The sequence below is a fragment of the Phyllobates terribilis genome, unplaced genomic scaffold, assembly GCF_046119375.1.
Source record: "Phyllobates terribilis strain yellow unplaced genomic scaffold, ASM4611937v1 Scaffold_2__4_contigs__length_985480577, whole genome shotgun sequence".
NCBI classification, from domain to species: Eukaryota; Metazoa; Chordata; class Amphibia; order Anura; family Dendrobatidae; genus Phyllobates; species Phyllobates terribilis.
The window spans coordinates 702,643,732-702,661,271 of record NW_027362762.1 but is presented as its reverse complement, the minus strand read 5'-3'; the positions used below and the strand labels follow the sequence as shown (position 1 = coordinate 702,661,271).

The window sequence follows — 17,540 nt, the reverse complement described above, 5'->3', positions numbered from 1 at the left end:
CAAAGGGCACACATCCTATGCTTTTGCTTGGCACTACTCTTCTTAGGCTCCTAAAAAAAGGAAGCACATAAGAGACTTCCCGTTACTAACCAGTGACATTCACGAAGCTCACTCACCCTCGGAGGTCACAAACGGGTACCGGATTCGGAGGCTGTCGCGGAACTGATGATTCCATTCTGGATGGTCCCGAGGCGCTCGAAGCCTTACTCCTGCGGCTGCCACTACGATTACTCGAGCGGCTGTCTGTATACGATGCATCCCTCTGCTTCTGTTGCTGAGGTGGGGGGGTAAGCTGCTGCTCCTGGCTATCTGGATCAGCCATGTCTCAGAAGCGCACCACGCTTCCAGGATAGCTCCCCCCCCTTAAATATAGGGCCATCCAGCCTCCTCCGGTCTGTGGGCCCTCCCCCTTCCTCAGGCCGGAGCTCCGTTGAAAAAAACCGGCCTGGGACGCTCCGATGGGCGCCGCCATCTTGGATCGGCGCCGCCTCCTGACGTCACCCAGCACGCCGCTCCCAGCGTGCCCTGCGCCGTGACGTCAGGCGCGTCACACCCAGAAGCGTTCCACACTGCAGGGGGAGGACGGCGCCGCGGTCTCCGGGAGGACAGAGCCTGCCTCACCGCGTGCGCCCCGCTCGGCGCAGAGACCCCACCCAGGGGAAGCTGCGGACGGCGCTTCTGGGATACTGAACCCGGTGCACAGGCCAGTGCCCGCTCTTCCACACCGGGACAGCCCCAGGTAAGTCTTCTTTCCAGACAGGTTCCCCATCAAGGACAGGAAACCAACTGAAGCGAGGGAGAGGTGCCGCCCTTTTATTTCAGACGGTTTCCTCTCCTTGGTGGGGCGGATCCTCTCTCTCAAGGTGTGCTGTCATGGGGGAGGGGAATCCCTGATTCCAGCGATGTGTGACTTACTGGGCTGCTTACTGTAGTTTTGATAAAATCACTGTTTGTCAGCAGCAGATTATAACTAGAGGACTAGTAAACCTGATACCATGTAGTCCTCCATTTCAGGAGTTCTGTATAACCCCGCCCCTAGCACTGATTGGCTGCTTTCTGCCTATACATAGTAAGCTGCCAATCAGTGGTGTGGACAGAGTTAAACAGAGCTCAGCATTCAGAGAACTGGTAGATCTGCAGTGACACAAGATGACAGCAAGCAGCCCAGTAAGTGACACATCGCTGGAATCAGGGTCTCTGCCCCTACATTATGCTGCTCTCAGATGGGGTAGCAGAAACCTGGTGACAGATTTCCTTTAAAACAAAATAAATTACAAAAACAATTACTATATGTTAATAGGATAATAAAAATAACAAAAAGTACCCAAATACTCTAGGAAAAACATTGGCTAAACTCGCTAATTTTGGCGAGATCAGATGGAAATCTAATGTGTATGGGGCGAATCTACTCTCCTACAATGGCAGATGTCAGGTAAAGAAGGGTCGAGCATGCTTGAGGTTTTCTCCGTAAGTTAGACGTATCCGTCAGCGGTTTATTCCCTTTCCCCTAGTGAGATATATCTGATACGAGACATACAGGGAGGACTTTTTTCAGCTGTCTGTAACCTGTATGCCCATAGTAATAGGTCAGATCGCTCAAACACTTTTTACAGTTTAAAGGTAATCTGTCAGCGGGTTTTTGCCAAGAAGTCTTTTGAGAGTAGTATGATGTAGGGGCTGAGACCCTGATTCCAGTGATGTGATCCTTTTATTAGGCTGAATGTTGCATTTTCAATAACATCAGTGTTTTATCAGCAGGAGATTATCATTACAGGACTAGGTGTCTTATGCTTCCTAGTCACCTGCTCTGTGTAACCCCACCCCCACCACTGATTAGCAGCTTTCTGCCTATGCACAGTGTAGGGGCTGGTATATACAAGGCACTGCTAGATCTGCAGCTGAGAAAACAGTGATTATATGAAGAGGATAGCATGTAGACCAGCAAGTGACACATCGCTGGAATCAGAGTCTCTGCCACTACACCATGCTGCTCTCAGGTTTCATAGTGAACCCTGGTGACAGATTCAGTTTATGTAATAATACATGAGGATGTGTAGGACTTACAGAGGAGTAGGTTTCATGAGCTCCCAGCACTGGCTCTGTGGGGACAGGCTTTTTATTTGCTATTAGCTGTAACATCTGCCTCCGGTATTTGCTCATTATCAGTTCTAGTGCATACTGATGTTCCTCCAAAGACAACCAGAGCTCTGAGAAAGATGAAAATACATTATCTAGAGAATGTAACATATCGCTGGTGATGTGACTACGTCCCACAGACCACCCAGTCATCCCCTGCCAGTCCTGCTACTGGCCAAATATATTCATGAGACCCCTATTCTAGGGTTTGTGATGAAGATCCAGAAGATCAGACCAACACTTAGCATATAACCTATTCCATAGGAAAACGTCGATTTCCTAAAAGTAATTGCAAACACAGAAACAATTATTCTTGCTGTATCCAGTGCAAGGTCTCTAGTGGTCCCAGCGACTGATCACAAGATAGCCTGGATTCTAGTGGCACCATGAAGATAATTGGTCCCCAAAAGATTTTGCAGGTGATAAAAAACAATAAAAAGCACAATGTACTTTTTTCTAATGTTTTTGGCATAGACCATAAGTGTCAAACTCTGTCCCACGACACCAGAACCGCCACCCCAATGTGGGGCCCATTATTCTGTATGGAGGACTATGTGGGGCCCATTATACTGTATGTAGGACTATGTGGGGCTCATTATACTGTATGTAGGACTATGTGGAGCTCATTATACTGTATGGAGGACTATGTGGGGCCCATTATACTGTGTGGAGGACTATGTGGGGCCCATTATTCTGTATGGAGGACTATGTGGGGCCCATTATACTGTATGTAGGACTATGTGGGGCTCATTATACTGTATGTAGGACTATGTGGAGCTCATTATACTGTGTGGAGGACTATGTGGGGCCCATTATACTGTGTGGAGGACTATGTGGGGCCCATTATTCTGTATGGAGGACTATGTGGGGCCCATTATTCTGTATGGAGGACTATGTGGGGCCATTATTCTATATGGAGGACTATGTGTAGCCATTATTCTGTATGGAGGACTATGTGGGGCCATTATACTGTATGGAGGACTATGTGATGCCCATTATACTGTATTGAGGACTATGTGGGCCCATTATACTGTATAGCGGACTATGTGGGGCTCATTATACTGTGTGGAGGACTATGTGGGCCCATTATACTGTATAGAGGACTATGTGGGGCTCATTATACTGTATGGAGGACTATGTGGGGCCATTATTCTGTATGGAGGACTATGTGGGGCTCATTATACTGTATGGAGGACTATGTGGGGCCCATTATACTGTGTGGAGGACTATGTGGGGCCATTATTCTGTATGGAGGACTATGTGGGGCTCATTATACTGTATGGAGGACTATGTGGGGCCCATTATTCTGTATGGAGCCCATTATACTGCATGAAGGATTATGTGGGGCCATTATTCTGTATGGTGGACTATGTGGGGCCCATTATACTGTATGGAGGACTATGTGGGGCCCATTATTCTGTATGGAGGACTATTTGGGGCCCATTATACTGTATGGAGGACTATGTGGGGCCCATTATACTGTATAGAGGACTATGTGGGGCCCACTATTCTGTATGGAGGACTATGTGGGGCCCATTATTCTGTATGGAGGACTATGTGGGGCCCATTATACTGTATGGAGGACTATGTGGGGCCCATTATACTGTATAGAGGACTATGTGGGGCCCATTATACTGTATAGAGGACTATGTGGGGCCCATTATACTGTATAGAGGACTATGTGGGGCCCACTATTCTGTATGGAGGACTATGTGGGGCCCATTATTCTGTATGGAGGACTATGTGGGGCCCATTATTCTGTATGGAGGACTATGTGGGGCCCATTATACTGTATGGAGGACTATGTGGGGCCCATTATACTGTATGGAGGACTATGTGGGGCCCATTATACTGTATGGAGGACTATGTGGGGCCCATTATACTGTATGGAGGACTATGTGGGGCCCACTATTCTGTACACTGGTTGGCCGGCGACTTTGTCCAACTTTTCATTTTGGCCCTCTGTGTGTTTGAGTTTGACATCCCTGGTACAGATGCCTCAACCATAGCTAGGTCACAGCTCATAGTCACCTTTATTTTCTTGCTGTAAGTCTCTAATCTGGGTGTTTTCCTGACATAATAGCACATGGGGTTTGTATTTTGATGTGTCCTTTATTTCTGTCAAGTGTTCTTGGTACTGAAAAACAAGTAGGGAAATAGTTGAAAAACGCAGTCAAAATTTACTTTACACTCAACATACAAGAGGGGAGCGAGAGCGACTAGGATCTCCCATACTAGCGATCTACATCAGTCCAAACAGTGAGACCCCCAATGATATTCCTGCTGATAAATGCTAACAGTTGGAATATTCTTTGGAAACAGAGTACCTACCTTTTCTGGCAGAGTCGTTCCAACCTCCTTCATGGCTTCAACATGCTTATGTAGCGAGCTGGACTGTTCAATTAGGGATTCTGCAGCGTTGTCGTGATCCTTAAGTCTCTCTAACAGAGTCTTGGCGTCCTGCAAGATCTTGTCGATGGTGCACGTCATGGCTGCAATTGAAAAGTATTAGAAATAAGTCTCTCTCTGTAGGCATGATCGATCTATAGATATATATATATATATATATATATATATATATATATGATATAGATATATACAGTACAGACCAAAAGTTTGGACACACCTTCTCATTTAAAGATTTTTCTGTATTTTCATGACTATGAAAATTGTACATTCACACTGAAGGCATCAAAACTATGAATTAACACATGTGGAATTATATACTTAACAAAACAGTGTGAAACAACTGAAAATATGTCTTATATTCTAGGTTCTTCAAAGTAGCCACCTTTTGCTTTGATGACTGCTTTGCACACTCTTGGCATTCTCTTGATGAGCTTCAAGAGGTAGTCACCGGAAATGGTTTTCACTTCACAGGTGTGCCCTGTCAGGTTTAGTAAGTGGGATTTCTTGCCTTATAAATGGGGTTGGGACCATCAGTTGTGTTGTGCAGAAGTCTGGTGGATACACAGCTGATAGTTCTACTGAATAGACTGTTAGAATTTGTATTATGGCAAGAAAAAAGCAGCTAAGTAAAGAAAAACGAGTGGCCTTCATTACTTTAAGAAATGAAGGTCAGTGAGTGTGAAAAATTGGGAAAACTTTGAAAGTGTCCCCAAGTGCAGTTGCAAAAACCATCAAGCGCTACAAAGAAACTGGCTCACATGAATACCTCCCCAGGAAAGGAAGACCAAGAGTCACCTCTGCTTCTGAGGATAAGTTTATCCGAGTCACCAGCCTCAGAAATCGCAGGTTAACAGCAGCTCAGATTAGAGACCAGGTCAATGCCACACAGAATTCTAGCAGCAGACACATCTCTTCAACAACTGTTAAGAGGAGACTTTGTGCAGCAGGCCTTCATGGTAAAATAGCTGCTAAGAAACCACTGCTAAGGACAGGCAACAAGCAGAAGAGACTTTTTTTTGGGCTAAAGAACACAAGGAATGGACATTAGACCAGTGGAAATCTGTGCTTTGGTCTGATGAGTCCAAATTTGAGATCTTTGGTTCCAACCACCGTATCTTTGTGCGACGCAGAAAAGGTGAACGGATGGACTCTACATGCCTGGTTCCCACCATGAACCATGGAAGAGGATGTGTGATGGTGGGGGGGTGCTTTGCTGGTGACACTGTTGGGGATTTATTCAAAATTGAAGGCATACTGAACCAGTATGGCTACCAAAGCATCTAGCAGCGACATGCTATTCCATCCGGTTTGCGTTTAGTTGGACCATCATTTATTTTTCAACAGGACAATGACCCCAAACACACCTGCAGGCTGTATAAGGGCTATTTGACCAAGAAGGAGAGTGATGGGGTGCTACGCTATATGACCTGGCCTCCACAGTCATCAGACCTGAACCCAATAAAGATGGTTTGGGGTGAGCTGGACCACAGAGTGAAGGCAAAAGGGCCAACAAGTGCTAAGCATCTCTGGGAACTCCTTCAAGATTGTTGGAAGACCATTTCCGTTGACTACCTCTTGAAGCTCATCAAGAGAATGCCAAGAGTGTGCAAAGCAGTCAACAAAGCAAAAGGTGGCTACTTTGAAGAACCTCGAATATAAGACATATTTTCAGTTGTTTCACACTTTTTTGTTGAGTATATAATTCCACATGTGTTAATTCATAGTTTTGATGCTTTCAGTTTGAATGTACAATTTTCATAGTCATGAAAATACAGAAAAATCTTTAAATGAGAAGGTGTGTCCAAACTTTTGGTCTGTACTGTACAGTACAGACCAAAAGTTTGGACACACCTTCTGTTTTCTGTATTTTCATGACTATGAAAATTGTACATTCACACTGAAGGCATCAAAACTATGAATTAACACATGTGGAATTATATACTTAACAAAAAAGTGTGAAACAACTGAAAATATGTCTTATATTCGAAGTTCTTCAAAGTAGCCACCTTTTGCTTTGTTGACTGCTTTGCACACTCTTGGCATTCTCTTGATGAGCTTCAAGAGGTAGTCACCGGAAATGGTTTTCACTTCACAGGTGTGCCCTGTCAGGTTTAATAAGTGGGATTTCTTGCCTTATAAATGGGGTTGGGACCATCAGTTGTGTTTTGTTGAAGTCTGGTGGATACACAGCTGATAGTCCCACTGAATAGACTGTTAGCTGCTTTTTCTTGCCATAATACAAATTCTAAGTAAAGAAAAACGAGTGGCCATCATTACTTTAAGAAATGAAGGTCAGTCAGTCCGAAAAATTGGGAAAACTTTGAAAGTGTCCCCAAGTGCAGTTGCAAAAACCATCAAGCACTACAAAGAAACAGGCTCACATGAGGACCGCCCCAGGAAAGGAAGACCAAGAGTCACCTCTGCTTCTGAGGATAAGTTTATCCGAGTCACCAGCCTCAGAAATCGCAGGTTAACAGCACCTCAGATTAGAGACCAGGTCAATGCCACACAGAGTTCTAGCAGCAGACACATCCCTACAACAACTGGTAAGAGGAGACTTTGTGCAGCAGGTCTTCATGGTAAAATAGCTGCTAGGAAACCACTGCTAAGGACAGGCAACAAGCAGAAGAGACTTGTTTGGGCTAAAGAACACAAGGAATGGACATTAACCCAGTGGAAATCTGTGCTTTGGTCTGATGAGTCCAAATTTGAGATCTTTGGTTCCAACCACCGTGTCTTTGTGCGACACAGAAAAGGTGAACGGATGGACTCTACATGCCTGGTTCCCACCGTGAAGCATGGAGGAGGAGGTGTGATGGTGTGGGGGTGCTTTGCTGGTGACACTGTTGGGGATTTATTCAAAATTGAAGGCATACTGAACCAGCATGGCTACCACAGCATCTTGCAGCGGCATGCTATTCCATCCGGTTTGCGTTTAGTTGGACCATCATTTATTTTTCAACAGGACAATGACCCCAAACACACCTCCAGGCTGTGTAAGGGCTATTTGACCAAGAAGGAGAGTGATGGGGTGCTACGCCAGATGACCTGGCCTCCACAGTCACCAGACCTGAACCCAATCGAGATGGTTTGGGGTGAGCTGGACCGCAGAGTGAAGGCAAAAGGGCCAACAAGTGCTAAGCATCTCTGGGAACTCCTTCAAGATTGTTGGAAGGCCATTTCCGGTGACTACCTCTTGAAGCTCATCAAGAGAATGCCAAGAGTGTGCAAAGCAGTCATCAAAGCAAAAGGTGGCTACTTTGAAGAACCTAGAATATAAGACATATTTTCAGTTGTTTCACACTTTTTTGTTAAGTATATAATTCCACATGTGTTAATTCATAGTTTTGATGCCTTCAGTGTGAATGTACAATTTTCAAAGTCATGAAAATACAGAAAAATCTTTAAATGAGAAGGTGTGTCCAAACCTTTGGTCTGTACTGTATATATATATATATATATATATATATATATATATATATATATATATATATATATATATATATATATATATATATCTATATATCTATCTATCTACCTCACACCTTCATGTCCAACAGAACACAGGCATGTCCATAGTCAGCAGTCGGCTTTGCATGGTGTTACTGTTTGCATGTATGGTAAAAACGTAGTTTGCTGCTGATATGAAGCCAACACATCTGAATTGTTATGCGCAGAAATTCTCCGTCTCGGCAATGGGGTCTTAAAAACATTTTAATATTTGTTTTTGTATTTAATTTTTTTTTGTTAATATGTGGAGAACAATTGATCAGAGAGATCAGAAACCCGCTGTAAAACCTTCTGAAGCACCTGATTTACCTATGTGGCAAATTTAGGGCAGATTGGTCCGGTTGTTTGGCCATGTACAAAGAAAAGATAACAGAAATTCAGAATTTTTTTGCATAAAGATACACAGTATATAAGCAGTGGAGTGTTCCAACGTACAATGTAAGCCTGCAAGGGCAGGACCCTCTGCACCACTCATCATTGTTACGGTAGTTTGTATTTTATATATAACCCCTTGTCATGTACAGCACCATGGAATCAATTGTGCGCTAAAAAGAAATATTAATGTCTGTAAAGATGTATGACATTTGGATATAGTGTGTTCTAAAGCTCAGAGTTCTTATAAGGAGCCCACAAGACCTTCAGGATATGAAGAATGGGCCAAAATCACACAGAGCAATACATGCGACTAGTTTCTCCATACAGGAGGCGTTTTGTAGCCATCATCACCAACAAAGGCTTTTGTATGAAGTATTAAATAAATTAAGTAAGCGTGTTCAATACTTTTTCACTGTGCTATTTCTCATTATTACTCATAATTTATGGACATCTATGGTTTGATTTCTTTGCCTGTGTGGACTGGATGGGCTGTTACCGACATCTGGTGAGAATTTCATGTCAATAGCACCTTTAGAAATATATTTACTTAGAAAATTGTATTTATATAAAGTATATATTATCCAAATCTCAAACATATCTACAGACATAAAGTATCTGCTCATATACTGTGTGTATATATATATATATATATATATATATATATATATATATATATATATATATATATATATATATATATATATATATATAATACAATATATAAGCAGCGGATGTTTAGCCATATATGCCAGGGACTAGCTCTGGAAAGCCTCAAACTTACACTCAATAGAGAAAATACCATTCCAGTTACTTTGCTGACGGTGGACATACCTGCATGTTCTGTAGATACATAAACCACTGTCAATCTCCTCACTCTCAGGGTCTACAAGCAGCCAAAACATGTGACATGACAGTCCACTGAAAACTATATAGCCATCCAATACAGGGGATGCCGGACTTACAAAGAATTTGGGATCAAGGCAGATTACTTCATTAGGTAACAAATGAAAGTATAGCATATTCATTCCTGTAATCCCCAGCCGATGCAGGCCGCTCCGGGGGTCTCTGGCAGGATCCGGCAGTCACAGTGTCCTGTTCTGTCGTCACCTGACTGGCTGGGAATCAGGTGACTGGAACACAACGGAGCGGCCTGTGATCGAGAGCTGGGGGTTAGAGTTATTGGTTTAACAACATGTTTAAGGGCTGCACTCGGATGACAGCTGAGTGCAGTCTGATTTCCTCAGGCTGACAAAATGGAGAAGATAGAGACATATGGAGCACGCTCGGGAGCACACATGCATCTCCACGGCAACAGATTAGAAACAAACCCTACTTCTAGTTTACATACAGATGGAAAGTGAGAGGTCTGATGTAAGACCTAATATATGACTGCAAAACCAGACTACACAACATCTGCTTGTAGTCTGTAACTATGGAGACACATAGGTCTTCAAAGGAGCTGTAACCAGCTAACAGTACAATAGCTGATGTTGTGCACATAGTGCTTCACTCTTTCTTGGCACGCAGTGTAAGTGCAGGGCCGCTGCTGGGTGCACATGTCTAGATCGGGCTCAGGAGCTGGTCGTGCTCCTTGCCTGGCAGATGCTTGTAACAGCAGCGAGTGACTACATATTGGGTGATGGCGTTTCCTAACCCATCGCCCTCTCACCCATCACCCGCAACGTCTGTGGCTGTGCTTCATAGGAGATAGGTAAACTGACGATAAATTGTTAAGAAGTGTATTGTACATCTGTACTGCACAATGAATGCTGCGAAATGAAAACCCAACAAGCGATGACAACTACACAGCTATACTTGTTCCGAGTTTCCAAGAAGGGTGACAGAACGCCGGCATCAAGGCTGTGATTACACTGCGTCTACCATAGGCTTTAGCACTGTCCTGGTAACGGACATCAGCAATACGTCACAGTTCGGAGTTTTCTATCATGGTGAATGAGAATTCGTTTTCCCGGACCCAGCAAAAAGCGCAGGCAACCGGGCGAAGAGTGACAGAATATGTGATAACGCCTGTGCCAAACAACGGCATCTTGGGGATGTTAAAAAGCAGAACATGGCCGGGATGCTGAGCTTTTAAGGAAAAAATGGCATTTAACCCCTTCCCAAAGGAAGTCACACATCAAGATACAGTGGTGGCCAAAAGTATTGGCACCCCTGCAATTCTGTCAGATAATACTCAGTTTCTTCCTGAAAATGATTGCAATCACAAATTCTTTGGTATTATTATCTCCATTTAATCTTCTTGCAAGGAAAAAACACAAAAGAGAATGAAGCAAAAATCAAATCATTGATCATTTCACACAAAACTCCAAAAATGGGCCAGACAAAAGTATTGGCACCCTCAGCCTAATACTTGGTTGCACAACCTTTAGCCAAAATAACTGCGAACAACCGCTTCCGGTAACCATCAATGAGTTTCTTACAATGCTCTGCTGGAATTGTAGACCATTCTTCTTTGGCAAACTGCTCCAGGTCCCTGATATTTGAAGGGTGCCTTCTCCAAGCCATTTTGAGATCTCTCCACAGGTGTTCTATGGGATTCAGGTCTGGACTCATTGCTGGCCACCTTAGAAGTCTCCAGTGCTTTCTCTCTAACCATTTTATAGTGCTTTTGGAAGTGTGTTTTGGGTCATTGTCCTGCTGGAAGACCCATGACCTCTGAGGGAGACCCATCTTTCTCACACTGGACCCTACATTATGCTGCAAAATTTGTTGGTAGTCTTCAGACTTCATAATGCCATGCACACGGTCAAGCAGTCCAGTGCCAGAGGCAGCAAAGCAACCCCAAAACATCAGGGAACCTCCGCCATGTTTGACTGTAGGGACCGTGTTCTTTTCTTTGAATGCCTCTTTTTTTTTCCTGTACACTCTATGTTGATGCTTTTTCCCAAAAAGCTCTACTTTTGTCTCATCTGACCAGAGAACATTCTTCCAAAACGTTTTAGGCTTTCTCAGGTAAGTTTTGGCAAACTCCAGCCTGGCTTTTTTATGTCTCGGGGTAAGAAGTGGGGTCTTCCTGGGTATCCTACCATACAGTCCCTTTTCATTCAGACGCCGACGATAGTACGGGTTGACACTGTTGTACCCTCGGACTGCAGGGCAGCTTGAACTTGTTTGGATGTTAGTCGAGGTTCTTTATCCACCATCCGCACAATCTTGCGTTGAAATCTCTCGTCAATTTTTCTTTTCCGTCCGCATCCAGCGAGGTTAGCCACAGTGCCATGGGCTTTAAACTTCTTGATGACACTGCGCACGGAAGACACAGGAACATTCAGGTCTTTGGAGATGGACTTGTAGCCTTGAGATTGCTCATGCTTCCTCACAATTTGGTTTCTCAAGTCCTCAGACAGTTCTTTGGTCCTCTTTCTTTTCTCCATGCTCAATGTGGTACACACACGGACACAGGACAGAGGTTGAGTCAACTTTAATCCATGTTAACTGGCTGCAAGTGTGATTTAGTTATTGCCAACACCTGTTAGGTGCCACAGGTAAGTTACAGGTGCTGTTAATTACACGAATTAGAGAAGCATCACATGATTTTTCAAACAGTGCCAATACTTTTGTCCACCCCCTTTTTTAGGTTTGGTGTGGAATTATATCCAATTTGGCTTTAGGACAATTCTTTTTGTGTTTTTTCATTGAAGACAAATTATATGAAGATAATAATACCAAAGAATTTGTGATTGCAATCATTTTCAGGAAGAAACTGAGTATTATCTGACAGAATTGCAGGGGTGCCAATACTTTTGGCCACCACTGTAGGTGATAACTTCTACAACTGTGGGGTCTGACTGCTGGGATCCCGCAGATCTGCATCACAGCACTTTTTTCCCTGTTGGGAGTTAGCGCTGTTCCCAAGCGCCTGGTGCTGAACACTGCCCTCATCATTGTCCCCTGCTGGTGCTGTGATCAGCACCAGCAGCTGATAATGATGAGAGTAGTAGTGTCTGCTCATGGTGTCTCCAACTGTAAAAATAAGAATAAAATAAAAAAATCTTTATACTCACTTAAGTGTCCCCCGCTGTAATCCATGTGACCGCTCACGCTGAGGAGCCAAGGAGAATGACTCCTGCAGCGAGCGGTGTCCTGTCACTCAGTGAGCTCCACACAGCGCTGGAGCGAGTCATTCTCACCGGCGTAAGCGGTCAGAGGATTACAGCGGGGGACATCTTCGGACAGGTGAGTATAAGGATACTACTCTCAACATTGTCTCTTGCTCGCGCTGATCGCAGTGCCAGCAGGGGACAATGATGAGGGCAGCATTCAGCACCCAGCGCATGGGAACAGCGCTAACTGTACATTGATTCCCAGGTGCCGGTCCGTGTCACACTGATGACATATGGATGTCACTCGTGTGTCATCATTGTGGGATGTTTTGCAGCCCGTGCAGTGCGAAAAAAACGGACATGAAAGGAATGCTGAAAAAGACTGATGAAGGGCTGGAAACTCTCCCATTGGATTGTCAGAATGAGCTCACGGACAGATTCCTAGTTAACCCATTCTGCAATCAGTAGTAAACAATGCAGAAACTATAAAAGGCAAAAGGTGCAAATCTTTAATGAAATCCAATTGTAAAAATTACTTTTTAGCCCCATATACATGAGTTTCAGTACAAAAATCGTCTTTAGAAGGTGGACTATCCCTTTAAGGCAGTTAGTGTGCAGTCGGCAGCCTCCTCCCAGCGCTCCTGACCTCACCTGCAGGCAGGGCTGTGATGACAGCGATACACACGAGCGCTCCTCCATCACCGCACACTGAGCGGGAGCACAGGACACCAGTCACACAGTGCGTTTTACAGTGCGCTGCCCCGGACCGGCCGATCACCACCGACACTCACCTGTCACACCTGCCCGGCCGGCGCTCCACTGTCTCAGCCACTTCCGCCTCCAATCACCGGAAGTTACAGACAAGCGCTCTGATTGGTGGCATCTCCGTGATGTCATTTACATGGCTACAGTTACGTTGTGTATTCGGGCGGCCATGTCTTGTCCTGGTAACTTCCAGTTTATCCATTATCACGTTATTCTCGGGGTTTTATACCATGGTCGAGCCGACGTTTAGGTGTGAACCATATCTGCGCTTTAATAATTTCATTCTATAATCATGACAATATTCTTTTATACTGTGCCCTCTAGTGGGCAACTGGGGAAATGCAGCGCCTTCTGCACAAATTGTATTTATTCCCTGCACATACATCTTACAGGGAAGACCAGTCCCTTCTGTCAGACTCTTAGGGGGGCTCAGTATCTAATTTATAGATCACAACACCCACTAGGGTCATAATCAGAGATTTCTACAGAACATTAAGTTTTGATACCATATTGTAGGAAGGTGCACGTGAGCATAGCCTGTTGGGTGAGCTTTTCACAATGTGGCAGACGTACAGTATACTTCATTTTTTTTATTATTTTACATGTGGAATTTTACAAATTTTTATTTTTTAATGTTTAAAAACTTCCCAGTATAAATTCATATGAATAACAATAGATAATACTAACCTGACCCCTCCCCAGCCGGGGTTTTATGGTCCTCGAGGTAACAAGTCTTATGTCACATGTGACCACAGCGACTAGCTTGTATACCTGATTTATTATTCGACAGTTTCTTATCTGTCAATTTGTTTTTCTGTTTTTCTACAGAAATCAGTAATAATATACAATGCGGTGGTGAGCCCTGATGTGAACGCACTTAAAAGCAGCTACAGCAATTATAAAACTGGCACAAAAATGGGCATCAAAGTGGGCCAGAAGGGAGTTATTTAAAGGGTTAAATAGCTTTGGGCCACTGATCTCACAATGCAGACACACAAATAGTGCTGCCCCACATCTACTTCAGGTCTCTGTAGCCTGGCCCAAATGGGTTCTGGGCATCAGAACTGGCATCAAAATGGGAAAATAGCCAATTTTCACAGATTTGAATAAATAACTTGTGTTTTTAAGGGGTTAAATGACTTTGGGCCACTGATCTCACACCACCATTACATTGATAGTGAGGCCCCACATCAAATTCAGGTCACTCCAGCCTGGCCCAAATGGGTTCTGGGCTTGAGAACTGCCATGTTCCCCCTGTAGCCGCTTACTGTAAGTGCAGCTAGAGTTCATTGAACACATGCGGAGTTACCGCACCCTATACATTCTATTGTGGAAATTTCTGTTGCACAGCGGGCGCCTTTTTTATTAAAGTAGTTTCTATTAAGAATTTTTTACATAAATGGCATAAAGAAAAAGAGGGGAGAGACATAGTATAAATACACAGTAATATAGAAGAAGGGGGACGCATATTATAAATACACAGTAATATAGAAGAAGGGGGGAGACATATTATAAATACACAGTAATATAGGAGAAGGGGGGAGACATATTATAAATACACAGTAATATAGAAGAAGGGGGAGATATATTATAAATCAACAGTAATATAGAAGAAGGGGGAGACATATTATAAGTACACAGTAATATTGAAACAAACAGGAACAAAATAAAAGCAAAAAAGAGAAATTTAAAGGGATGAAAAATATAGGCAAAATAGTGGGTGGAAAGAGTTAAGGATGAGAAGGGGAAGGAAAAATATGGTTTATTAAGGAAAATGCGAAAAAAGGAAAAAGAAAAATTAAAGGGATAGAAGGAAAATGAAAAAGAATTGTTTTGTACAGCATAGGCAAGGGAAAGGGGTTACGATATACATACAGTTGTGATAAAAAATTTACATACCCCGGCAGATTTTTGCTTTCTTGGCCTTGTGTGACATGCGGAAGTAGTGCAGTTGCTTCAAAAGCATCCATCAACTGTTACAACTAACACAAGCACAGGAGACAGGAAGGGTTGTGCTTCAGAAGCATCTAGCAACTAGAGGGGTTAACACAGTCACAGGAGACAGGGAGTGTTTTAGCAGAGCCCCAAGGGGATTGTGGGGAACTTGTCATTGTAGTCTGGCTGAAGCCGAAGAGAAAGGTGATGTCTTATCTGGATCTGACAGAAGGCAACTGAACAGGATTCAGATCAGGAGAGAAGCTAAACACAGGTCAGATAAACTCCCTGAACTAACAGTGCAGATTATTATCGGGCAGGAAGATAAGGACTGGAAGGAATTGTGTCATCTCCCTCATCAAATCCTCCCCCCCTCCATTTCCATGCAGGATAAAGAATGCTGTGTATTATTGTGTCCTTGTGAAGGAAAAGCCTGTGGTGTGTGCATAGAAGTGTCCTGCTAAGAGATCTAATCTATGCTGAATTTTGCTACTGAAGAGACTGTAATAATGTGCCTTGTGAAGAAACTACTGTATTGTTATTGGAGGCGGTTGCTCAAGAAACTCAGACTGTACTGTAATGAAGATTGTTGCTGTAATATCCCTGAATTTCACTGACCATGCTTCAGATTAAATTCCACTGTTAAACTGTTGAAAAAGACTTGTCAGATGTGTCTGGTCAGCAGTTCAATCAATCGTGTGCCTGAGAGAAGCTGCAGCCTATGGTCGCCCTTGTGTATCGGTTCCCCCAGGATTCCAAAGAATTCATGAAACCTGTCTCGCCCTATCTGAACCTAGCGGTGTGCGTGTAACATTGGTGGCCTGTATGGGGAATCCTGAGCGGGAATTAGCGTGTAGAGGGAGAAGAGGAAAAGTGTCTGGAAAAACACAGCAGCACAGTACCTCAATTCAACTCAGCTACATAAGTTAAAGGGAACCAGCCCTAAAGAAAACTCACTAGTAGCAATGGATGTGGAAATACAAATGGACAGAATTAGTGAGCTGCTTCTTCAGTTAACCTGTGAAGAATTGAGAACAGTAGCAGAACATATAAAGATGTCAATAGAACAGATTTCCAAATCACACAACCGCAGGCAACTGTTAGCTGCCATTAATGCAAAAATGGATGAGCTGGGAGAAAAAGAAGCTGAAGACGTCATGGGGACAGTCCTCCAGGAATTAACACAGTTTCTAACCAGGTTGAAGTTGGAGGATGCACCGATTACCAAAAGCGGGAATCTCCGTCCACAGACAGAACTACAGGAATTGAAAAAACAATTCAAAGCCCTAACAACAGCCCTGCAGGAATCAACCAAAACCTCTGAACGGGTGACACTCAGACTGAACCTTTACCCTGCTCGGGTTAGATAAATCAGGAAGACAGTCCTCTCTAATACCACAAATCACCATAAGGAAAGAATTCAAGATCCTGGGACAGATTGGAGAGTGTGAACAGAAAGAGAAACTGTCTTATATGAACTTGTTGCACCAGATCGATGCAGGCTTACAGAAAGGCTACCAGCCAGATGAGATCTTTGAGGGGGTGATGAAAGTGATCAGCCCAGGACTGAACCTCCGTAGTATGCTAGAAATGAAGAGTCAATTGACCTTGCAACAGCTGAAGATGTTTTTAAAAAGGCACTATAAAGAGAAGAGTACTTCAGAATTGTTCCACCGACTCATTGACCTCTCACAGAAAAATAATGAACGACCCCAAAGTTTCTTGTTCAGAGCAATTGAACTGAAGGATAGACTGTTGTTTGCATCCAGAGATGTAGAAGCGGAGGAGAAGTTTGATGCTGGATTAGTCGAGAAGACGTTCTTGAGATCGTTGGGAACGGGGTTAATCAGCAAAGATATCAAGTTGCAGCTGAAACAGTACCTAGAAGATCCTGGCATTCTGGACAAAGTCCTAATTGAAAAAATTAATGAGGCAGCTAGTTTGGAGTCAGAGAGCGAACAGAAGTTCAAGAAAGGCTCTGCTCCTAAAATTACCAAAATGAGTCAGCTGAAGTTGGAGACCCCCGGTGGCCAGTCCGAAGATCATCATGGACACCCTCCAGTGCCACCTCCGAGAGGGAATCTTAAATCACCAACAAAAGAGAGGATCACCAGTGCTGACTGGGAGGAAGTAATAGGAGAGATGCGAGCCAAGTTGATTGAGGTGAAAAAGTTGATTCGTTCCAGGCCAGAACCTGTATCCCTCAGACCCAGGAGTGGGTTCCAAAACAGAAGATACCCGGCTTGTGAAGTGTGCCGTTCATCAAATCAGAGTACGGTGTGTGTCCACTGTCTAAGATGTGGTGAGGAAGGACATTATGCCAAGGAATGGCAATGGTCACGGTCA

General features: G+C 43.8%; 1 protein-coding gene across 2 annotated transcripts in view; it reads right to left on the bottom strand.

The window, feature by feature from the left end:
- Positions 1–13,371, bottom strand: part of SIKE1 (suppressor of IKBKE 1) — a 31,565-nt gene extending 18,194 nt beyond the window's left edge. Inside the window, exons 1-4 of one of the 2 annotated variants that reach the window (XM_073667126.1) lie at positions 13,286–13,371; positions 4,468–4,628; positions 4,168–4,273; positions 2,065–2,207 (exon numbers count right to left, since the gene is read on the bottom strand). In XM_073667126.1, the coding sequence (XP_073523227.1) occupies positions 2,065–2,207; positions 4,168–4,273; positions 4,468–4,626 (408 nt within the window). In that variant the 5' untranslated portion in view covers positions 4,627–4,628; positions 13,286–13,371. The other variant, XM_073667127.1, reaches the window with a different exon arrangement.
- Between the last annotated feature and the right edge of the window lie 4,169 nt (positions 13,372–17,540).